Source organism: Corythoichthys intestinalis, chromosome 8, assembly GCF_030265065.1.
Source record: "Corythoichthys intestinalis isolate RoL2023-P3 chromosome 8, ASM3026506v1, whole genome shotgun sequence".
Taxonomy (NCBI): Eukaryota; Metazoa; Chordata; class Actinopteri; order Syngnathiformes; family Syngnathidae; genus Corythoichthys; species Corythoichthys intestinalis.
In genome coordinates, this window is record NC_080402.1 from 10,546,711 (window position 1) to 10,573,119 (window position 26,409).

The following is a 26,409-nucleotide window of genomic DNA, read 5'->3' on the forward strand; positions in this document are numbered from 1 at the left end:
TCCCAGGTGTTGGTTATTTCCCCAGCTTTCTTGAGTTGATGTGCTTTTCTTGCAATTTCGGCATTTCGGCGGGTCAAGTTGTCATTCAAAAAAATCTTCGACCCTTTCAGGTGGCGGCACTGGTTAAGCAGGGCAGTCTTGGTCTTGTGGTCTGCCAGCTTCATGAGCACCGACGCCGGTCCTCTTCCCCCAGATGGGATCAGAGAGCAGCGACGGATGTCCAGCGGTTCCATGTTATTCCATACTCTTTCAGCTTAGCAATTGCCTGTTGCGCCACTGTGTCACCTGAGCTAGGCGTCAGTTGTAATCCAGAAATGATGCGCTCATTTGCGCGTCGGCACTGGTCGAGATCGTCAGCCAAAATTTCCAGCATCTTGATGCGAACATCTCTCTCCTCGACCGCCTGCTTGAGTTTCTCGTTTTCAGCGCGAATTGACTGGAGCTCTCTGACGATTTCTTGATTCTGCTTTTGAATCAAGCCAGTCAAGGAGACCTCCAACTTCTGTATGGAGGATTTTATTTCTTCCAAGTCTCCAGGTTTCAAATTCTTTGGAGCCATACTGGGAGTCGAGCTTGCTGGCCCTGAGCGCTTATCGGTTAAGATAAGAGAGTGCTTCAGGAGCTCAGAGTCCGACTGTACACGGTGAAGTCTGCACACGGAATGAATAATTATGTCACAGCAGCCATTACCAATAAGTTGTCTGAAGTGTACTGTTAAAGCTGAAAGTCGTTTGTGTTAGAATGACATGTATGCAGTCATCATATTGATTTTTATAATGTACATTTTTCAAGTCATACAAGCTGTTATAAATGTTCACACTAGAATTCTTATTGTTTCCAAGATTTTTTTTAATACTTAATGTTTAGACTGCATGTGCAATTGTTAAATTGAAAGCTGGTTAAATAAATTTAACAAGAAACGGTTAATTTGTATTCCATGCACTGATTCAAATTTTCAAATTATATAACAGTCCGCTTGGGCGAATTTATCGTCATTTATCGTTATCGAGGTAAATCTGCTCAATTTATCGTGATACGTACCTAAGGCCATATCGCCCAGCCCTAGAATGAAGACACACAAGCATCTCTGACTTACATTGTACAGTTGCAATTGTTCATTGCCGATAATTCTCTCTCATAGTTTACTGTTGAGATGGGCACCGTCAACGCAATGGCCAACAGTTGGCTCAAGCATAGGTACAATTTGTATTTGATGGGCTATTATAGACGACTTATGGCAAATAGTGTGTAAATAATGAGTTATATATATTAGAGCTGTCCCAAACGACTAATTTTCTCCCGATTAGTCAGCCGACTATTTTTACGACTAGTCGACTAATCTAATAATTAAATTTTTTTTTATTTATTTATTTATTTATTTTTACTAATTTAGCAATGACATTTTTGTTGACGCTTATCAATTCACAAAAACATATTGGAACACTTAAATTATTTATTAAAGTACAAATAAACACGTAAATAATAATAATAAATCACAAATAAACAATGAGTTCAGATGCTGATAGAATTAACTAGTGTAGCATCCCGATTGAAAAGATGGTCTCTTAAACTGATAGTTTACAACTTTTATTTTCCATCCTTGATGTAATCACACCGTAAGACCTACGGTGCACACAAATAAAACAACACAATTAGAAATTAACAAAAACTTTTCACCTTTTTCCTTTTAAACCTTATTTATATATCAATGAATTGCCTATATGAATTGCCTTTACCTTAATTTATTACCTTATCATTGACAATCTCTCCCTTGAGTGCAATCACTGTATATACTGCATATATTTTTGACCTTTTAACCTTATATAATTTTCTATACCATAAAATAAACCATAACATGAAATAAACCTTTCAATTAGCATTAAGAACAATACTAATAGCACTTATTGGCCCATTGTCAATGAAACATTATTATTTAGTAAGGCGACAGCACCCTCTGGTGTACAAAAAAATGAAAAAAACAAAAAAAAATTTACAAACTGGGTGACGGCGCTAGAGGTGTTTATTCACGGACGACGTGCAGCCAAGCTTGGCATTGAAGAGACAGGACACAAGAGTGTACCCTCCTTTGTTTCTTTGAAATAAGTCAGCGTTTTGGACACTCTGGTGCGCTTTTTTTGGCTTTGTGCCGCTTTCCCCGCTTGCATACAGAGCATCCGACATTCTGAACTTTCCACGCATATATTTTTTAACCCTTCATTAACCGTCGACGGGATGTTGTGCTCGTCGACGGATTTACGTCATCGATGACGTCGACTATGTCGACTAGTCGGGACAGCTCTAATATATATTAATTTAGACGTTGTGTTAATTGATACAAATCATAAATTACATATTAGACTGTATCTTTAAATCTTAAAAATAAAAAATCAAATTTTCAAGGCATGGTGGCTTCCATTTTGATGTGGCGGTGCGCCACAATCTTTTGTTTATAGGGGAAACCATGTACTACTACTGCACCATCTTGTTAGGTGCGCCCTATATCTGATTTTTTAAATGGGTCTTAGTCTTATATTCTGATCCGCATTTTGGTGCGGAAAGTATGGTAATTTAATTAAATTGACTGAAAACAGAAATACGCTCTAGTTATGCACCTCCCCCATGGCACTGTAATCTCGATTCATTATTTAACTCTTTGCTCAACTCATTGATGCCAGAGTTTAGCGCCAATAAGTTAAATGAGCGCCCGATAAAGGGTTAACTCATTCATTGCCCAGTCAAAATTGATTGAACGTCTGTAACCGAAAACGGCACTGAAACATGGTTTTTCACAGTCAGCCTTCCAAGTTAAAAGGGGTTGGACACCTGTGACTGTCAATGACATGTTGACTACCTACTTTGTCTATTGTCGTAGGTTTCAGGGTTCTACAAAAGTTAGTGGGTTCTTGTTTGTTTGTTTGGTTGTTTGTTTGTTTTAGCTGGTAACCACCAAGGTTGTTTTTGTTTTACTTTTCAATGAATAAAACATTGACCCTAATGAGACAATGCAGCCATACGCAGGAGGTGGGTGTCAGTGAAGCTGCACAATTTGGTGCTGATCCAAATAAAGATTGTTCGTCCTTGGCGGAAGTCCCTGCTTGACTGCGTGTCATTATGATTATGCAAAGCATCCAAGTGTCAATGTCTAAGATTCATGGCTTTCCTAAAGGTGTGTTTTTTCACTGTTCCGTGGTAAAATGCCAGGCAGCGCTCATTCCTGTCTGAGCGCACTCAGAGAGAGCTTTTCATTTCCTGAAGTGCCGCTTTAATCACAAGCCTTTTAGTGCGCGCCACTTCTGTCAAGCACGGTGCACAACTGTTATTAAAGAGACGAGAGGCGGCTTGGCCCAAGAAATGAAGGCTAAAGGAGGGTTGGGTTTGAATATCGTCAAATCCTTGACTATTTGGGAAAAAAAGAGTCCCTCTGAAGATACAAATAAGCCCTTTCTTACTGAGCCTAAACTGTTTCCGTTATGCGACCCTTTTTTTGAAGGAAATTATTCACTGCCATTGATAGCGATAGACATCAACTCCATTTTAATTGAGATGATCATGTTCAGCGCCATTGACGGCAATATGGGGACCTCACATAGTTACAGTCAATACAATACACAATGAATAGATTGCTGCTGAACCCTTCACATTAGGCTGCTGCTAGTTTGAAACGGCCTTAAAAAAGCAACAACAAAAAAAACAAACAAAAAAAACATCTCTTTTGCTCGGCGTGGCGACTTTTATATTGGTGTGGCGGTGCGCCACAATATTTATTATGTTGGGGAAACCCTGTATTTCTAAATATGAGTTGGTTGTCAATACGGCATAGGGCTGGGCGATATGGCCTTAAGTACGTATCATGATAAATTGAGCAGATTTACCTCGATGACGATAAATGACGATAAATTTGCCCAAGCGGACTGTTACGTATATAATTTGAATATTATGATTTGAAAAATGTACATTATAAAAATCAATATGACAACTGTGCAAACATGTCATTGTAACACAAATGACTTGCAGCTTTATTAACAGTACACTTCAGACAACTTATTGATAATGGCTGCTGTGACATAATTATTCAACACAAGTGTTTACGTCAAGGTTTCAGTTTTTTTTTTCCAGAACATTTTTTAATACATGCACCCCCACACAGACACAACCAGATTAAAGCTGTATTGCTCTGATGCCAATGAAACATTTACGATTTTATGATGGCAGAATAAAGCAAACACATACAGAAAAATAGCTGTGGCCATTAAACTGTCATATTATATATATGTAGGCTTCACTGTTGGATTATACTTTATGATGAGTGCTTTTCCATCATGAAAGCTTTCATAGAAATCACACAGAAATACCAAATAACGCAACATAATGATTGCTACATGCCCAGTCCACTCATTAATTTCAGCCGTTTCGACAAGGTTAGAGCCGCTATCTGACTCCATCACGTTAATTTGTACCGTTACCCGCTAGCGTTAGCCTGTGGCTTGGCTACCAAAAAAAAGCACTGAAAGCATCCTCTCCTGAAATCGTGAGAACCAGGAAGGACAGCGGGTGAAAGCCCTTCTGGAACACGGCAAGAGTTTACTTAATGTCGGGTGAAAGTTTGGCGAAGCTCCCTTAAGCCCGACTCCATCACGTTTACTTGTAGCGTTAGCTGCTAGCATTAGCCTACCGGGCTTCTGTTTATTTGGCTTCCTGAAAACCACATGACTCCATACGTAAGCACACTGACTGCTTTCTTAAAGGGGAATGAACATAGCCGAACAACAGTCAAAACGGGATGAAAAGACTATATTTTCTTGTTTTATTAAATGACCGAATTTACCGACATGGTCAAAATTACGTCGGTCATCGTGAAGAATTTCGGTAACGGTAAATTTTCGTTTTTTTTGCTCTAATACGGCACCGATTCTTGATTTGAAGAAAATCTCAATTGTATCAAAATTGCAGTAGTAGCCTTAGGATTTCTTTTCCTAAAATCGTTCAACCATATTAATGACAGAAAATGCCATTAAAATGGATGGACTGAGAAGTGTCAGAAGAGTTTGGAAATTTCGGTAAGAGTAAATATGGTTGCCAGGCATATCAGCCATACGCAGACAAGCTGGCTACCATTTGTCTTGCATCTGCATTTATCACATACACATTTTCCACAGCGACATCGCTGCCAAGACTGCAGCCCTGCAAGTGTGTGATTGTTTGGCGGAAAGATATGCGGCCAAGCGCATAAATTTAAAACGAGGGGCTTTTGGCCACACGAAACTGGTGCGATGCCTGAGGAGGATTTCTCCGAACGTTTGTTTTGCTCTTCTCTTGTGTGCGCTGTCTTAACATTAGGCCAAGGTTCGTGAGGAATTCTCGGTCTGTTTGCGGTTGCAGATTTGACGTCAACATATTTGCCCTTTTTCAAAGTTCATCCTTTGCCACTCACCACGGCATCACGGTCGACTTACGTCTCTTCGACATCCGGAGCGTTGAAGTTTTTAAGGGTCATTTAAAAATGTATTTAACTTGCTAAGTACCCTCATTGGAACAGATGTGCGTTTTATATTCCTACGCAGTCCTCGTTATGTGCCATCTTGTTAGACCATCTGCTGTTTGTTGTCATTGGTCAAAACGGAGCCCTTTGAGTATCGTAGCGCAGCCTGGAACATTCACGATGTCCCTGTTTTAATTTGAAATATTGTGTTTTTTATTCTACACTTGTTGTACTTGGTTGGCAGTAAAGTGCAAAAATTATTCCTCTCCAAACACGTGGGCGTTTTAGTGCCTCGTAAGAACATTTGTGCCTCCAAACATTTGCAGTCATAGCCGAGCATGTTGTTTTTTCTTTCCCCAAGCTTCTTCCTACGTGAATGAACGGATCATCAATCAAAATGTTATGCGTTTTTTTATTAAATTAACTTTTTTTTCCTTTGCTATACATGTCAAGGGTTGGATTTTACTGTGCCTGACATTTTTCGGAATTAAACGTAATCAGTGTTGTTAATAACGGCGTTACAATATAACGGCGTTACTAACGGCGTTATTTTTTTCAGTAGTGGGTAATCTAATTAATTACTTTTCTAATCTTGGCAACGCCGTTACCGTTACTGAGGATGGAAAGGCATGCGTTACTATGCGTTATTATATTGGTCGAAAAGTCTGAGGGAGACGGACTCACCGAGACGACAGAGCAGAGCAGGAGTGGGGAGGAGGCAATTAAGTTGTGACGCCGAGCAAACGCGATGCTAGGTAGCTCCAATAATACATGTTGTAGCCGATAGCCTACAAACTACGCCCGCATGTTATGGTAGATATGGTATACATGGTAGATATCACATATACTGTATATAGATATAACTAGATGCAAAATGACAGACACGGCACTAGATGTGTTTGTAAACAGCCGCCATCTTAAAGCAGTAGACTTTTTAGGACGGCTCTGTTGTAGTGAACCTTCCTAGCGAACCTGAGTAACTTTTTTATCTAAAATACTTATAAATCGGCAAAATCTTGACTTGAATCTATCTTTAAATGATGAAACAGTTTTAAAACTTTCATATGTCGAAAGTAGAGAGAAGGGAACTAATGCAATAATGGGAGCAATTTTAACAACTTTTAACAGTTGATTCAGGGTAAAGGGTAAATTAGGGTAAAGAATTGGGCTCGGGCCAATTGTACCAAAAACCTTCACAAAAAAATTCACATAGTGTGGCCAATGTTTTTTTTGTTGTTGTTGTTGTTTTCTTGTTTTTTTTGTTTTTTTTTTTTGTTTTTTTGTTTTTTTTTTTGAGGGGAGAAAAAAAAATAATTATCAGCAATTACTTTGCCAAGTAACTAATTACTCTTACATTCAGGTAATTGAGTTACTAACGCAATTACTTTTTGGGAGAAGTAATTTGTAACTATAATTAATTACTTTTTTTCAGTAAGATTAACAACACTGAACGTAATGCTGAATGTTGTCAAATCATTGTTTTTCATAAACGTAGGACTTGTAGTTTAGCATACCTACCATAATTTCCCGAATATAACGCGCTTTTTTCCCCCAAAATCAATTTGTAAAATCATGGTGCGCATTATAAACGGGTCCATGGATGGAGGCAGAAATATATATATATATATATTACATATACCATAATTTCCCGAATATAACGCGCTTTTTTTCCCCAAAATCAACTTGTAAAATCATGGTGCGCATTATAAACGGGTACATGGATGGAGACAGAAATATATATATATATATATATATTAGGGGTGTCAAACGATAAAAAATTTTAATCGAGTTAATTACAGCTCAAAAATTAATTAATTGTAATTAAAACCATCTATAAAATATGTCATATTTTTCTGTAAATTATTGTTGGAATGGAAAGATAAGACCGAGATGGATATATACATTCAACATACGGTACATAAGTGCTGTATTTCTTTATTATAACAATAAATCAACAAGATGGCATTACCATTATTAACATTCTGTTAAAGCGATCCATGGATAGAAAGACTTGTAGGTCTTAAAAGATCAAAAAAAAAGATAAATAAAATATATAAATAAATAAAATATATAAATATTTATAAAAAATTATAGAAAATAAATAAAAGACAATAACTAGTACAAGTTATAGAATTTTTTTATTAAAACCCCTCTTCATGTTTTCGTTTTAATAAAATTTGTAAAATTATCAATCAAAAAATAAACTAGTAGCCCGCCATTGTTGATGTCAATAATTACTTACACAATGCTCATGGATGCTGAGGCCTATAAAATCAGTCGCACCCAAGCGCCAGTAGAGGGCGGCAAAACTCCGAAAAACACAACAAGTACACCTTTCACTTTGCTGTCCTTTTAATATGTTTGAGCGGGGCATTTGTGCGTTAATTGCGTCAAATATTTTAACGGGATTAATTTAAAAATTTCATTACCGCTCGTTAACGCGTTAATTTTGACAGCAGGGCTGTCAAATGATTAAAATTTTTAATCGAGTTAATTACAGCTCAAAAATTAATTAATCGTAATTAATCGCAATTAATCGCAATTCAAAACATCTATAAAATGTGCCATATTTTTCTGTAAATTATAGTTGGAATGGAAAGATAAGACACAAGATGGATATATACATTCAACATACGGTACATAAGGACTGTATTTGTTTATTATAACAACAAATCAACAAGATGGCATTAACATTATTAACATTCTGTTAAAGCGATCCATGGCTAGAAAGACTTGTAGTTCTTCAAAGAAAAATGTTAGTACAAGTTATAGAAAGTTTATATTAAAACCCCTCTTAATGTTTTTGTTTTAATAAAATTTGTAAAATTTTCAATCAAAAAATAAACTAGTAGCCCGCCATTGTTGATGTCAATAATTACTTACACAATGCTCAGGGGTGCTGAAGCCTATAAAATCAGTCGCACCCAAGCGCCAGCAGAGGGCGGCAAAACTCCATAAAACACAATTAACAAGTGAGCGTTTCACTGTACTGTAATTTAAACCTGTCTGAGCGGGGCATCTGCGTTAATTGCGTCAAATATTTTAACGTGACTAATTTAAAAAATTAATTCACGCCCGTTAACGCGATAATTTTGATAGCCCTAATATATATACAGTGGGGAGAACAAGTATTTGATACACTCAAAATGGGAAAACCCATTGGCAGTGTATCAAATACTTGTTCTCCCCACTGTATATATAAACCGATTTAAAAAAATTTTTTTATTGACACGGCCGCGTTGTGTTGAAGAAACTTATGCGGCGACCCGTTGCCGACCATTACGGTACGTGACGTCACCATTTTGTGTCGGTAAATAAATAAAAAATTGCCATATTGAATCATTTCTCGCGGCATACCTGACGAGCTCTCACGGCACACTAGTGTGCTGCGGCACACCGGTTGAAAAACTATGTTCTAGACCAGGGGTCGGGAACTCTGTTTTGTGTTCACTGTTTTTTTCGTGAACGCAATTGAACGGAGCGAGAGTGAAGGGAGAGCACGCTCTGCTTTTACCAGCAGTCGCCGAGTTGTGATTTAAATAAATCTTTAGAAAACAACGAAAGACTGACTTGGGATTTTACAATCAATGCTCAATTGCGCTATTGGAAAACAGCAAATCGAAACATATGGTGTGGCGCTGCGTGTATTTCCTGGAAGCCGCAACCAGTAGTGCTTGTGCATAACAGTGGCGATCCTGGAAGTGGTAAGTTTTGACAGGCGGAAATGTCATGAAAAAAACTGGTCGCGCTCCTCTTTGACTGGAGGGACTGCGCAGGTTAATTTTCAGGGTTTAATTTTCCTCTACGCATTTTTATATACCATAATTTTCGCACTATCAGGCGCACCTGACTATAAGCCGCCACCCACCAAATCTGACAGGAAAACGGCATTTGTTCACAGATAAGCCGCACTGGACTATAAGCCGCAGCTGTCCTCACTGTATGATGGGATATTTACACCAAAAGATAATAACCGATAACACTTCATTAGATAGCGGCATCATACGACGGTCAGAAGACCAAATGAACCACCATGAAGCTTTGAACCAATTGTTTACAAAGCTTTATTGCTTCAAGATTCTTCATTTAGCCATCACTGCTCCCTTGGGGGAGACAGTCAATCTTTTATTCACTTGCTGTCAACACTGTTGTTGTCCAACATGCTTCCTAGCATGCATTGCAGTGCAACAGATGTAAATAACAAAATACGTTCTTAAATGTTCTGTACTAATTATTTTTCAATTACTGTTCCTGTTGTTTAATTAATTGCTAGTTACGGTATTTGGTAACACTTTATTTGACAGTGTCGCCATAAGACTGTCATAAGCATTAACAAATGCTTATAACAGTTATCATTTAGTTTTATTCGGCAAATTATCTCACTTTGAATGGATTTAAAATATCCAAGCTGGACATAAATGGATTTGGTACATAATTTGCTGGGTGACACTTAATGACATCTGTCATAAGCATTGAGCAATGCCCATGATAGTCTCATGTCATAACTATGACGGTGTTATGACAGTCTTATGACGCTGCTGTCAAATAAAGTGTTACCAAATACCATAATAAGCAATTAATGAAACTGGAACAGTAAACGCGTAATTCATTTTTTTTTTTGGCAGGTTGCAAAATGGATTTTGACATGTGGCTTTTTTTTTTTTGCCAGGTGGCAAAATGGATTTTGACATGTGGCATTTTTGGGGTGTGTGGCCAAATGCATTTTGGTTTGTGGCATTTTTTGGGGCGAGTACATGACATTTTGGGGGGCCATATGGTAGTTTTGCAGGCTATGTACGTCCATGCCATTGACGGCTATGCACGTCCAAATTTTCCATTCATTTTAAATGGCAGAAAAACATTTGTGGCTGTGATTTTTGACCATACACAACATTAGGGCGTATTGACATTCAATTGGCAGCCAAGTAAGGCTATGCCATTGACGGCTATGTTAATCGAGACAAGATCATCACCATTTCAGTCTACAATATGCACTTTTCACTTTTGGCTTTTCCCTTCACACACAGTGAATCAGTTGACTCCATCGAACCCTGTATTCTGCATCTTCTGCTCTCACACCAACTACCTTCATGTCCTCTTTAACTACATCCGTCAACCTCCTCCGTGGTATGAAAATGTCATGGTTTCAAAACCACAAAAAAATTCCGTCATACCGTTCCTACGGTTCTTGACCCAGAAATGCAAAAAAGATAAAAATTGAAAAATTGGAAAAAAATCCCTCGTTTGCAGCTGCAGCATTTATTTTAATTTTATTTAGAATATTTGAGTTATTTATTTAATTTAACATACTTATGTTCTAATTTGCTAATATGTTGTTTGAAAAATAAAAATCCTGTTCAATGGACAAAAGTTTTTTTTTTAACCCAGACATGTCTAAGTAACATTTTAGAGTTGTAATTGCATTACCGTGAAACTGATATTTTTGCTGAAGGTTATCATACCGGCACATGCCTAATAAAGACAAAGACACTGAATCCTTCACAAAACAGTCAGAGTTTCACTTCACTGCTTTTCCGAAACTAACGCGTGCTTCTTTTTCAGTCTTCTTCGGTTTCATAGCTCATATTATAATTTGTCGTCATGCCCAGGTTACCTGCACAACAGGGGCTCTACAAACAGTCATGGTGATGCATTCAAGGACGCTGCTTTATTTGCACGGATTTTGTATTTGCATCAGGTTGCGCTCCATGCGTGCGGCGTGGCGACGGATATGGTGATGGAGCACTGCATTCAAGCGAGGGCCGCCTTCGTCATCAGCCCCTGTTGCTATGGCTTCATCCAGAACGCCGTTAAGTTCACCTTCCCGAGGAGGTTTGTATTCACCAGATATGCCTCAAACTTTTGATAGATATATATTTTTTGAAGTGAACTGCTTATTTTGGTTAGACCTCAGCTAACCCTTTGGTTGGAGCAGTGGTGCAAAGGCTTTTTGCGTGCTATTTGAAATAACTGTTTTTGTAAAAAAATAATAAAACAATAGCTACACATAACATGATGTTTATGTTTATGGTCTCACGGCTCCATAAATTAACAACAAAGCTCAAAAGATTTGAAAGACTGTATACATAAAAACACACAACCGCACCTGCCCGGCTCAATCTTAAGTGTAACTTTTTTTTGCCTGCCCTCGGGTCAGCTTCTGGCATCTCTTTTTCGTATTCTGCAGGTGTAGACATTCCAGGCACTTCACACATTGACTTTTTATGATCTGTGAAAAGCCGTTTTAGTTTGAGTTTATTTAAAGTCTTTACCTTAAAGAGCATACGACACCAGAAAAAAAGTCTTAAATGGCATTATTATGTGAATTAGAATCATATTTTGAGACGATTCGACTATATACAACAATTTAGCAAAGCGCAGATGACGAGAAATTAGTCTTTTAATCTGCCGGTTAGCCACGCCTACAATTATAGGGCTTTAGCGTCCCCAACAGGTGGATGACGTCAGCGGTAGACTAGGCTCATCGGTTTTACTATTCAGCCCATTGAGGGGGAATTGTTCAGAACGAGGAAAACGAGACGAAGAGAGCTGCAAAATGTCATTGTTTCAGTCTCTCTACTCCCAATATTTTTACAGGATATTCTTTTTATCCAAGTATTTTCCCCAATAGCTATATAAATGGCTTGAGAAGGACCAGTCAGCCCGTCGAGGGGGAACTATTCACAATGAGGAAAACGCGACGAAGAGAGCGGCAAAATGTCATTGTTTCTGTCTCTTTACTTCAATATTTTTACAGGATATTCTTTTTATCCAAGTATTTTTCCCCAATAGCTATATAAATGGCTTGAGAAGGACCAGTCAGCCCGTCGAGGGGGAACTATTCACAATGAGGAAAACGCGACGAAGAGAGCGGCAAAATGTCATTGTTTCTGTCTCTTTACTTCAATATTTTTACAGGATATTCTTTTTACCTAAGTACTTTCCCCAATTGCTAAATAAATGGCATGGTCATGACAAATAACTTGTGCTAGATGGAATATAAAATAATAAAAATCCATTTATTCAAGACGACATGGCAAAATTACTCCATAATGGTCAAAACAGTCGACTTTACCTTTACTGTCACACCTGCCGAACGATATTTTATGACACCTAAATCGGACATATGTCATTTCCCTTCCCCGGCTTCGGAGAATGTAAACAGACCAGAAGGAGTGACAGCTAGCCGACATGCTAACCCGAACCGAGGGATGTTTCAAAGTCTTCGAAGTGGAAAATCACACATAACTAGCCTGGATTATTTGACATGACGACCCGGTTGTCGAGTTTCTTTGCGGATCGGCAAACCGCCCGGCGGAGAGCAATTTACAGTTCGTTCCCTGGAGGAGGGTGGCTGGAATTGTTGTGTAGCTAACGTGCTAACAGCTAACTGCTAATGAGCATGAGGATAGCTTTTTACATGCCTATCAATGATCAAACGTAAGTAGTCCTTTATTTAAAGGAATTATAGTGTTTACTTTGTAATCACTGTATTCGTATTTGACATAATACAAAACAAGATGTTTACTCACTTCCTTTTAAGTCCAATGGTCCCACAGTAAATATCCACGGTGAATGGGAACCTTTTGAAACTCCAAAAAGGCGCATACGCCTCTCCCGCTTACAGAATGATTTTTCTGCAGCCGTTTGGCTGGCGTGATGCAAAAAATAAAAGTATTAATCCGCAAAATCAGCTGAATCCTTCGTCCTCATACACAACAGTACACTGTAGCGTGAAGAGGACGTCTTCTACCGTACACGTCACAGCGCCCTCCTCCTCAATGCGAGACCGAAGCCGGAAGTCACTCATTTTCCTGGCGCGGGATTCAAAAAACTAAATAAATATAGCGATCGCTTCCACACACATCCAAGCGGTCCATATCATTCAGGAGCATAAAATACCGCGTGTATTATGAAATAAACATGCTTTTTCGTGTCACAAGCACTTTAAACGTGCTCTGTGTTTGTTTTTAATTGGCTGCAACCACAAACCGTCTTTCCTCCCTAAAGTGGTGCTGTATTTAACACGATTGTGTGTTTCATTAAGCCCTGCAATTCATTTTAGATAGGACGGGCTAGCAGCGAATGATTGTTAAAAACTGTTTACAGTGTCCAGTCAATCTTCTCGGTTCTATTTTTATTTTCGTGTTTTTTCGTGGAACCTATTTTAGTTATTCGCTGAAAAATTCAAACCCATTTCTGGATTTGAAGCACCGTTTCTGAAAACACACTAAGTTGCTGTCGAAATATAGGGAGCCCTCAAGTTATGAATGAGTTCCGTTACTACGCCGGTGACCCAACCCGAATTTCTGCTTATATCTGATTTCACTCTTAAAGTCAAAATTTATGTCAAATTACTTAGATTTAAAAAGTTAAAATACTGCAACAACTCAATTAGGGGTGTGACAAAATATCAGAATGGTGATATGTTGTGATACTTTGTATCCCAAAAGGTTATCGATATGCTCCTGCCAAGAATCGAGATATCGTTTTAAAAAGGTGTCAATGTCTGAAAAAAAATAAAAATGAACCAACAAGTTGCTTCCAAAATCCTCCACCATAATAGTGTCTCAGTTGACTCTAAGGCTGCATTGACGGTGCTCGACGCCCAATCCATTGAGACTGGGAACGTTCGTTCATTCGAAACCAGAGCATTCACAGTCATTCTGTCCGATTTTCAGGGGATTTACAGGTCACTTGCTGTTCATTTTAGGGCATTTGAAGGTCATCTGTAGTTACTGCCTATTCATTTGGGTGATTACCAGGTCACTTCCTGTTATGTAACTCAAAATAAACAGGAAGTGACCCATAAAATACCCCCAAATTAACAGGAAGTAACTAAAAATCAACAGGTAAATTACCTTAACTGGCCCAAAATTACCTCATTTCCTGGCATTGGCTGCTACTGACGGCCATAGACGTTCAATCCGTTTGAAGTGGGTGGGATGGCAGAACGTTCATTCGCTGCCACCCTCCCAGTTAAAATGAATTGGACGTCTACTAATGATAAACTCATTCCAATTCACAGCAGAAACTTGTTTTTCTGTTTATTAGTTGTTTGTAGAATATCCGAGAATGATTTCCTGACCAATGTATCGATAATCGTTGTATCAACGTATCGTCAGATCATCGTTATCGTGAGCTTTGTGTAGCAAATCATATCGTATCGTGAGGTACCAAGAGGTTCTCACTACTAGAATTTATGGCGTTATATTCGTGGCACTATTCTGAGCGAGCATTGATAGATTTTGAGCACAGAATAATAGATTGAGCGAGGAATTACAGTGGTATGAAAAGTATCTGAACCTTTTGGAATTTTTTCACATTTCTGCAAAAATCACCGTTAAATGTGAGTTGATCTTTGTCAAAATCACACAGATGAAAAAACAGCGTATGCTTTAACTAAAACCCCCCAAACATTTATAAGAGGGCTGTCAAAATTATCGCATTAACAGGCGTTAATTCATTTTTTAAATTAATCACGTTAGAATATTTGACGCAATTTACGCAGATGGCCCGCTCAGACAGATTTAAATGACAGTGCAGTGAAACGCTCACTTGTTGTGTCCATGGAGTTTTGCCGCCCTCTGCTGGCGCTTGGGTGCGACTGATTTTATGGGCTTCAGTTCCCATGAGCATTGTGTAAGTAATTATTGACATCAACAATGGCGGGCTACTAGTTTAATTTTTTTATTGAAATTTTTACAAATTTTATTAAACGAAAACAGTAAGATGGGTTTTAATATAAAATTTCTATGACTTGTACTAACATTTTTCTTTTAAGAACTAGTCTTTCTATCCATGCATCGCTTTAACAGAATGTTAATAATGTTAATACCATCTTGTTGATTTATTGTTATAATAAACAAATACAGTCCTTATGTACCGTATGTTGAATGTATATGTCCATCTTATGCCTTAACTTTCCATTCCAACAATAATTTACAGAAAAATATGGCATATTTTATAGATGGCTTGAATTGCGATTAATTGCGATTAATTACAATTAATTAATTTTTAAGTTGTAATTAACTCGGTTAAAAATTTTAATCGTTTGACAGCCCTAATTTATAGGTTTTCATACTTTTTATATTTTAATGAGGATAGTATGCAAACAATGACTGAAGGGGAATGAAAATAAGTAAGTGAACCATCATTTAATATTTTGTCCTTCCATGAACACCAATCTTGGCCATAGTTTTACATATAGTTGATGTGTGCACAGAGATATTGGTCTGTGCCAGAGATTTCTGTAAGTCTTTAGCAGACACTGTAGGGTTCTTTTTTACCTCTCTAAGTATTCTGCGCTGAACTCTTGGCGTCATCTTTGGTGGACGGCCTCTCCTTGGGAGAGAAGCTACAGTGCCAATTTCTCTCCATTTGTAGACAACTTCTCTGACTGTTGATTAATGAACATCCAGACTTTTAGAGATGGTTTCGTATCCTTTCCCAGCTTTATACAAATCAACAATCCTTGATCGCAGGTATTCAGACAGCTGTTCTGATTGAGCCATGATGCACATCAGACAATGCTTCTCATCAAGACAATTCTTACCAGGTGTGTGTTTTATAGTGGGAAGGGCAGCTATGATATGATATTATGATACCTCTTAGCATGATTTTCGGGACATAAATAAAAAAGCAGCAGTATGGAACGTTGTTGGTGGTCTGAAAATACCGGAATTTTTTAAAATGCCCTCTAAATTCTTTGCTAATTAGAAAGAGGTGATGACGCACAAGCAGAGGGCGGATCGTGTCGCTTGCTTCTGCAGTTGCATCGCACCCTGTGTGTTGGCTTTCAGCTCAACGGCGATGACTTTCGCATTTCGCCATCGCCCATCGCCTCCTTTGTGTCGAGCCTCTGAGTCAGACTTATTACCCACCATCGGCCTCCTTTGAAACAGTGCTGGCGGGTTTGTTGGAAAGAAAGTAGTCACCTATTGTCCTTTTCTCCATTGCTCGCAAGTGCTGTCAAGTTTTCCCGCTAGCCCAATTATAACCCGCTCCGCACATCGCCCACTCCACCTTCTTTTTCTTCTGCTGTATTTTCCCTTGGCAAACCAGCTCGTTACATTACCGCCAACTCGTGGATTTAACCGTGAAGGAGTTTATCAGCAAACAAAAATAAATGAATAAAAACACAAAAATAAACGCAACGTTATTGGTCGCACATGTGCAAGTAGATGAAAAAACTGCCTCTAATTTTAGCTGCAAAATGCAACCATTTGGTCGCAGCTTCAGCTGTGCCCATAGATTCTCGATTGGATTCAGGTCTGGACGTTGACTTGGTCATTCTAACGCCTGGATACGTTTATTTGTGACCCATTTCATTGTAGATTTGGCTGTTTTTTGTTTTTTTTTTGGGATCATTTTCCTGTTGGAAGATACTAAATCTCCATCCCAGTCTCAGGTCTTTTGCTGACTCCAACAGGTTTTCTTCCAGAATGGTCCTGGACCATACATCATCACCATTCATCTTCCCCTCAATTATAAGCATCTGCCCTATCCCTGCTGAAGAAAAGCAGGCCTAAACCATGAGGCATGAAGATTCCCAGCTCTAGTAGTAACGCACATTGTCTCGTTGCCAAAACGGTGACAAAATCCGAACGGAGAAAACAAACGTAATGCACGAAAAACTTACAGATTTTGAACGTATAGCGTACACATTTAAAAATCCGTGCTCACTTGTACAAATTTCACCGAAACCGTACAACTTGAAAGGTATGCAATTGTGCCACAAAAGTAACAGAATCTGAATTGTATCACTTGAAACATGGCATGTAAATTAAAGATGCACCGATACCGATACTAGTATCGGCAGGGGGCACCGATCCGGCCCGAAATGGTGGTATCGGTATCGGCGAGTACCAACAAAGACGGCGCCGATACCATTTACCGGTCCATTATTATAACATTTGACCGCAGCCTTTTTTTCCTTCTGGCGCTCACTACATTGTCTCTGTGTTGTGTGATGACACGTGAACACCAAGCAGCTATCGCTATTGGCCTGCTCCAGACCAATGAGAGCGGGCCAATAGCCACTCTGACCAATGACATGGGCGCTTTTTCATATGGAGGAAACGCAAATCAGGAGAAATGGCGGCAGTCGGGAAATATTTCCAAAATAGAAATCCCGTCGATTAAAATCAATGGCTGCATGCAAGATTTGCGGCCTGAAAGTTTTGAGATGTGGAGTTAAATCGGCCAGCTTCAATACCTCGAACCTGATAAAACATTTGAAGACGAAACATGAACGAACACGACGAGTTTGAGCCTGGAAGAGCAGGACTGCTCTCCAGAGGAAGGGCGCTGGACCGGAGCAACAATCTCTGGTCAGTTCACTTAGTCTACTTTACTTTAATTGTCTTTTACTGAAAGAAATGCCACAGTAATTTGAGAACTGTTTCCAAAGTAGGGTTGCCACCTTTCAGAAATTGAAACAAGGGACTCCCCCCTCCCGAAAAAGGAGGCTAATAGAGAGACGGGATGCTGTGGTCAATTATTATTACTTATAATTGTTAGCGTCCGCAAATGCGGAAACAAGGTTGAACCTCGAAGCAGACAACAAGCGGGGGATACGTACAAGGGTTTAATGATTGCAAACAAAAAATAACACGCGATCGCGGGATAGTAGAGATAACAAAAGTAGTGATGCACGATAATACATTTTTCAACCGATACCGATAACCGATAATTTCCTCCTCATTCCTACCGATAACCGATAATGTCAAGCCGATAATTCTATTAAAAGATTTATGTAAAATTTTAAACAAAAGAAAATATTACTGTGCAAAAATATAATTTATTGCTTTTTTTTCCCAACATAAAATATGAACAAGTCGTCAATTCCAACATCTAAATAATGACATTGTCTGACATTGTGTAATGGTAAACTTTTGGCAACAATTACTTACAGAGTAAATACCTAAATTGCACAAAAATGCCTTTAAAAGTAAGCCATTCCTAACATAACATTAATACACTGCAAAACACACTTCCTTAAAACTAGTCAGTTTTAAGTGTAAATCTATTGGAAATAAGTGAAATTATCTGCCAGCACTTCATGTGTATTTCTCTCAGATTTCTTGGAAGAAAAATAGCTAGCTGAAAATAATCTCAACAGCCTTATTTTAAGCAATACATTATTATACTTAATCCTAAAAAAAACTTGGAAGAAGAAAAGATTTTGAATATTTGTGGCTACAGAATATTATTGTTATTTCATTACAACAGTAATGTGCATATTTAAATTAATAAGTGTTAATAAGTGCCAATAAATTTAGATTATCTACTGTGACTGTAATTGAGCAGACAAATAAGTTAAATTAATTTGAAAAGTGATTGCTAATGTTATATGCTTTGTTGCACACTGTGAAAATGATTAACTCAAAAGAGCGAGATGTCATGTACCCATTCTGCAACGCTTTGTTTACATTTGCGGCACTCACGAGTCGCGACATTCGCTTTACAGCAGCTAAACTGATAAACAGCAGTACTATTTGGATGCAGTTGGAGCTCGCATCTCCGTGCGTGTTGTTTTGTGCCTGAGTTTTGTTAAGCCGAAAATAAAGGCAGCATTACAAAGTCATCTGACCGCTCGTCATTTTACATACTGAATGTATTATTGACGGGCTGACTTCGTTTTCTCCATGTTTAAATTATCATCTAAACACTGTGCCGTCATGATAAGCTTGCTTACTGGACATCACTTTTCCAAATGTAGTGGTGAAAATGTGATTGGCATGTTTTTCATGAAGAATGGTGGTCGTATAAACTGCATTATTTTTTTATCCAGGGCTTTGGCTCTCGGGTCATTTCGGTAAAAAAAAAAAATCGTGTCTCGTCTCGGCGGCAGCTACGTTCGTACCGGATAATCCGCCCGCACCGGCTGGTTTGCCGCGGCGTATTCGGGGCCTGGCTCTGCTCACACGCCGTGAGGGAACGCTCGAGAAACCGGGGTGTTCGCCGGAGGTCCTGAAGCCGGGGAACCGGGCTCTGCCCGCCCCGCCGATGGCGAGGCGGCGGCGGCCTGCCGGACCGGCCAGAGCGGCGGGCTCCGTCGGAAGACGGCTACTTGCCGACTATCGGTCTCCAGTCGTGCCGGTGTTTAGCCTTAGATGCGAGTTTACCACCCGCCTTGGGCTGCTTTCCCAAACAACCCGACTCTGAATCGTCACAAGCCCCTAGTTTAACTTAGTGTTTACAATAGCTTTAGCATTCCCGCTAGCAGCAGCAGCCTGGCATTCGTTCCAAAAATCTTTGTGATGCAGTTTTAAATGGATGCTGGATTAGTGATTTTGAATGAGGACGCTTTCTTTCGGCCTCTTGGAACTTCTGCGGTACATGTTTCGCAAATGGCGAGAGCGTCGTTTTTTTAGTAACAGCCGCCATAATATTCAACTATTTCTTGTCGTGTAACTCCGCCTCCTCAACCCCTCCTCCCTCAGGGGCTTCAGAGAGGGGAGGGGTTGAGGAGGCGGCGTGCTGAATTCTTCGGTTGTGCACATTTGGAGGCTAAATCAAGTATATAATTATCGGATTACATTATCAGTTGAATTTTTTATTATCTGGATTATCTGTGTGACGTCATAATTGCCATTATCGGCCGATAATTATCGGCCACCGATATTATCGTGTATCTTTAAACAAAAGGAGTCCGTGACAGCAGGTCGACGGAGCTCAATGTTACAAACTTGAAGGTTAACTAAGACGATAGGCAGCGAGCCAAAAAGCCAAAATAAAAAACACTCAAATGCCTGCACAGGGTAGAGGTTACAAACGAGAGCAGCACACTAACAGAAAAAACCCAATGCAGGGGCGTAACAAGCAAATGTAGCGATACTATAGTGCGAGATGTAAAATAGCGATCAGCAAGGCAAATATTTCGGCAGCCTTCTCTGAGATCACCCGTGCTTAAATGCTGCGTTGATGAGCCTGCATTGGATTCAGGTGCGACGTCAGGAACGCCCCCACTACCAGCCCAGCAAGAAAACACAATCTAACCAGCAGCAGAATGTGACAATAATTTCATAAAAGTTGCACTGTTTGCACTTTGAGAGGTTTTAAAAAGTTTGTTCAGTTCATTCAGAGTTTATAATTATGAATTTATTTTTACTTTCTTACTGTTGGGCTACAATTATACATGTTTTATTAATTTCACAAATGTAGCACTATTTTGGCTTTTGAGAGCCAAAGGTTTATTCAACTATTGTCTACTAGGGTTTAGTGTACTTTTTCCTATTTTGCAAAGGTAAGCAACAGCCTGACAAAGCCTTGATAGCAATGATTTCACATCCAATTACAGTATGTAGCTCTTTGGGGGGGTATATATATATATATATATATATATATATATACACACAGATACAGTATATAAACGGGGTGGTATCGGTATGGTATCGGTATCGGGCGATACTGCACAGCCAGGTATCGGTATCAGTATCGGGGCCAAAAAATGGTATCAACATGGCGCAACACTAATGTAAATCCAACCTTATTGTCTCAAATATTCACCATATTATTCTTCAGGCATCAAATCGATTGCAACTGGAGTGCTGCGATCGATTCAGTGCCCGGAGAATGAAATGACCTAAATGAATGAAAGCATTCTCAGGCATTATTCAACTTCCTTTTGTTTCTTACAGCAAAAAGTTCCAGGACACGCTGACTTACAAGGTAAGTGTTCAACTGGACTGATGTTTCCCTGCCTCCCCTGTTGCATTTGCTATTCGCTTAAGCAGAATATTATATACACCAAGCCCAGCTACTTTTCTGGCGCTATCATGTTCCACTCCTGCCTAAATAAATGAAGTTCCAGCACCGGCGAGGTTGTCTCTCCCCATGCTGAGCGAGGCCCTTTTCTCATGATGAATGGCCTTGTCAGTACCTCCAGGCGCTAATCTGTGGAAAAGACGTCGCCTCAGGTGCTGGAAACGGCAACCTCGTGTCGCAACACGGGAGCGCCGCTGACTTGCAAGCGCTGCACAGAGAGACATATTTCTGCTGCTGGAACTTGCCGAGGGGAAACGTTAATTAGCCAGCCATGCCCGCGGTAATGAGAAATGACATCCTTTTGGACGATGCGTTTGAAGGACGAAAAGTTGTTTTTCCGACGATTTCTTTCATTGCCTGCTGCCACTATACCAGGTTAAAATGAGGTTTATCTGTACTACCTCTCTATCAGGGTAGTTTTCTCCAACTACCAGGCCGCGAGATGTTTGTTACTTGGCCGCACGGAAAGAATAAATACAGTGGGGAAAATAGGTATTTGAACACCCTGCAATTTTACAACTTCTCCCACTTAGAAATACAGTGGGGAGAACAAGTATTTGATACACTGTATCATAAGTTCTCTTCAACTGTGAGGGACGGAATCTAATACAAAAAAACCCAGAAAATCACGTTGTATGATTTTTAAATATTAAATTTGCATTTAATTGCATGAAATAAGTATTTGATACATCACAAAAATCGAACTTAATATTTGGTACAGAAAACTTTGTTTGCTATTACAGATACCAAACATTTCCTGTAGTCCTTGACAAGGTTTGCACAAACTGCAGCAGGGATTTTGCCCCACTCCTCCATGCAGATCTTCTCCAGAGCCTTCAGGTTTCGAGGCTGCTGCCCGGCAACACGGACTTTCAGCTCCCTCCATAGATTTTCTATCGGGTTCAGATCTGGTGACTGGCTAGGCCACTCCAGGACCTTAAGATGCTTCTTACGGAGCCACTCTTTAGTTGCCTTGACTGTGTGCTTTGGGTCTTTGTCATGCTGGAAGACCCAGCCACGACCCATCTTCAGGGCTCTCACTTTAGCCAATATCTGGCGATACATAGCCCCATCCATCCTCCCCTCAATACGGTGCAATCGTCCTGTACCCTTGGCAGAGAAGCAGCACCAAAAAAAATGATGATTCCTCCTCCATGTTTCACGGTTGGGATGGTGTTCTTGGGGTTGTACTCATCCTTTATCCTCCAAACACGACGAGCCGAGTTTAGACCAAAAAGTTCCATTTTGGTCTCATCCGACCACATGACCTTCTCCAATTGCTCCTCTGGATGATCCAGATGGTCAGTGGCAAACTTCAGACGTGTCTGGACATGCACTGGCTTCAGCAGCGGGACCTTGCGTGCGCTGTAGGATTTTAATCCATGACGCCGTAATGTTTCCGATTTCTTCGAGACTGTGGTTCCAGCTCTCTTCAGGTCATTGACCAGGTCCTGCCGTGTAGTTCTGGGCTGATCCCTCACCTTCCTCATGATCAGGGATGCCCCACGAGGTGAGATCTTGCATGGAGCCCCAGAATGAGGCAGATTGACTGTCAACCTGAACTTCTTCCATTTTCTAATAATCGCTCCAACAGTTGTTACCTTCTCACCAAGCTGCTTGCTTATTTTCCTGTAGCCCATCCCAGCCTTGTGCAGGTCTATTATTTTATCCCTGATGTACTTACACAGCTATTTGGTCTTGGCCATTGTGGAGAGGTTGGAGTTTGTTTGTTTGAGCACGTGAACAGGTGTCTTTTATACAGGTAACAAGTTCAAACAGGTGCAGTTACTTTCGGTAATGAGTGGAGAACAGGAGGGCTTCTTAAACAAGAACTATGAGCCAAAATATTTACTAGTTGGCAATGTGTCAAATACTTATTTCATGCAGTTAAATACAAATTTATTATTTAAAAATTATACAATGTGATTTTCTGGATTTTTGTATTAGATTCCGTCCCTCACAGTTGAAGAGAACTTATGATACAAATTACAGACCTCTACATGGCTTGCAAGTGGGAAAACCAGCAAAATCGGCAGTGTATCAAATACTTGTTCTCCCCACTGCAGGCATGTGCCGGTTACCGGTTTCACTGTTTACCGTGGTGTGAAAACGTTGCGGTTTCAAAACCACTAAAATTTTCCGTCAGACCGTAGTACTGTATTCGCTATTTTTCATGTGTCAAAAATGCAGCCAGAAGTGGCTTGGGGCGGCAGTGCTCACCCCCTCCCGTTTGTTGCTGTGTATGAAAGTGACACTATTGGCTAGACAGCCAGTGAACCCAAAAACAAATACTCCAAACATAAGGCGTACTTTTCTTCAATTTATTGAGCTCTCAAATCGTGGTAAGTGGAATATACAAAATGAATACATTTAAAGGGATCCTCTATTTTTTTTCTTCTAAGTAATTCTTAAAAGATACATGTTAGTATGAGTTATAATAATTTGATATTAAAACTCAGAGCTAGGTAGCTGTCCGTCTTCTTCTGGCTTGTGAGCGCTCTTCTTCACGTAAACAAGTGCGAGTGCGCCCCCACGTGGGTGTGAAAGCGCCACAAACTAAATGCATCCATTTCAATATTAAAAAGTATGTTCAATAATACAATTGAACTTACATTGCCAAAGGCAGAACGCGAACGTGGCCACAGCTATTAAGAGTTGTTCAGATAACTATAGACCCTACCCACGTGACGTCACAAGTCCTTCCTCCTGACTGGTGCCGCCCAATTGTCCGTCAACACATCATGTTTCCCTGTTACGGCTACGTACATTCCTCCTATTTACGACGTGTTTTTCTGCTCGTTAACATTAATAATCAAAATGGTGAAGGCGTGTGTGGCGGTCGGTTGCAATAACAGAGAAGATAGACGGAGAGACTTGAAGTTCTACCGGATTCCGAGAGACCCGGAGAGAAGAGAGCGAGATGGGCTGCTGCAATTCGACGAGAAAACTGGGCTCCAAACGATTACCACAGATTATGTAGTAGTCATTTTATATCTGGTAAGATGCATTTAATATATATTTAGAGGGTTTTGGGCTGACAACCACAATTAAGATCATTGCTAGGCTAATCGCCGACAACATACACGTATGTATGTAGTGAGAGTGCTATCGCTAAACCATATAAACATTAAAAGCCCTAACTCCATTGACAAACGACATGAAATACATTAGACTTGACAGTGGATGTTAGCAATAAGAAAAGATTTTGAATTGAAAATTTCGTAATTCACCTTTCCAAGCACAAGATAGATTCCTGCCGAATTTTCGTGGACGAGGATCTGTTTCACCCAACCAGCAACGAAGTATTTATAAGCCTCCAAGCTCTTAAAGTTTTTCAAACTTTCGTGAGAATAGGCTGATTTTGTGTGGACAAGATAGTTGTACAGTTCAGGGTAGCTAGCAGATGTCAGGCAAATACGGCGGAGACGGGGTCGAAAAACATCGATTTAGGCATCAAATATGGATCTGGCGAATGGATAAACTGAAGCTTTTCCACATAACGCCTTTTATGCAACGCATCAAGTGAGTTTACGGCATCCGAAAGCACCGGGTCTTCCATGAAATGCATTATAAATTGCTCGATCAATTGAGACCATTGATAATACAGACACAAAATGACGGACAAGTGGGCGGAACCATACAGCGAGCACGTGATTTTGTGACGTCGGTGGGTAGGGTCTATAGCATAAGAACATGCTAACAAGTTTACAAAACCATCAATGTCACTCCAAAACACCAAAATAACTTGTGAAATTATATCATGATTAGGGTTGTTCCGATAATGTTTTTTTTTTGCTCCCGCTCTGATCCCAATCGTTTTAGTTTGAGTATCTGCCAATCCCGATATTTCCCAATCCGATTGCTTTTTTTTGCTCCCGATTCAATTCCAATCATTCCCGATCATATACATTTTGGCAATGCATTAAGAAAAAAATGAATAAAACTCGGACGAATATATACATTCAACATACAGTACATAAGTACTGTATTTGTTTATCATAACAATAAATCCTCAAGATGACATTTACATTATTAACATTCTTTCTGTGAGAGGGATCCACAGATAGAAAGACTTGTGATTTTGTATATTGTGACTAAATATTGCCATCTAGGGTATTTGTTGAGCTTTCGGTAAATGATACTGCAGGCATGCCCCAATGCATGATGGGAGTGGAACCATGATGGGAAGTAAAACCATGACTGTGCATCGTGCTACCAATGGATATATCTTCTCTGCTTTGGGAAATAACTTAAGATGTAAAGACAAAGATCTATTGCCACCTTGCTTCCTCACATTGCTTCCCATGATATTTCTAATCATTGGGAGAGGGATTGCAAGGTATTAGCCAATTGAAGAAAGGCTTCAAAGGCTGCCAAAGTTCTCTCTGCTCATGTAGTGTTGCCTTTTATGTCTCTATAAAGGTAAAACGGTGTCATTACAGATTGAGCGCGACAATAAGTGAGAGGATTGTGTAGCGTATATTTTAATAGCGGTAATTATTTAAATGTGACACATTTTTTAATAAATTAATTGCCGCCGTTATTGGGATATTTTTGATAACCCTGCGTTAAGCCTAAACTAAAGACTCTGGATGAGTGTAATATATTATGTCTGTAGCGTTAAATACAATAAGAAAACGATTTAATTAATATATATATATTAAAAAAAGGCATGGCCGATATTTTTTTGCCGATTCCGATACTTTGAAAATGACGTGATCGGACCCGATCGATCGGGATCTAATCATAATGTGTTAATAATTTCACACATAGGTCGCTCCTGAGTACAAGTTGCACCCCCAGCCTAAGTATGGGGGAAAAAAAACGCGACTTATAGTACGAAAAATACGGTAAACATGACCCGATCACAGTCTGACTCAACTCTAAGTAACCTGATTTTGCATGGTCTTGGTAAGGAGAAAAATAGCCACACAAAAAATGATTCACGAGTTTACTTAAGAGATTAAGGAGAAAATGAAGTGTACTTCATTTTTGGTGGTTGCATGAAATACTTTTTTAGATTAAATTACATTATTTGTTGAATGAAAAAATCTGAACATGAAATACGACATATTGGAGAAAGTCCTCCCACAAGACGCTAAAATCGCAAGTATGATTATGTATTTTCTTCCATCGTGGACTTCCTGGACTAGTACTGG

The 26,409-nt window shown here is 39.5% G+C and overlaps 1 protein-coding gene across 4 annotated transcripts in view; it reads left to right on the top strand.

The window, feature by feature from the left end:
- gstcd (glutathione S-transferase, C-terminal domain containing) overlaps positions 1 to 26,409 on the top strand; it is a 132,938-nt gene that overhangs the window by 97,971 nt on the left and 8,558 nt on the right. For all 4 annotated transcript variants that reach the window (XM_057842650.1, XM_057842649.1, XM_057842648.1 and 1 more), the window contains 2 exons: positions 11,178 to 11,311; positions 21,124 to 21,154. In XM_057842650.1, coding sequence (XP_057698633.1) covers positions 11,178 to 11,311; positions 21,124 to 21,154 — 165 coding nt within the window. The remainder of the gene's footprint in view (positions 1 to 11,177; positions 11,312 to 21,123; positions 21,155 to 26,409) is intronic.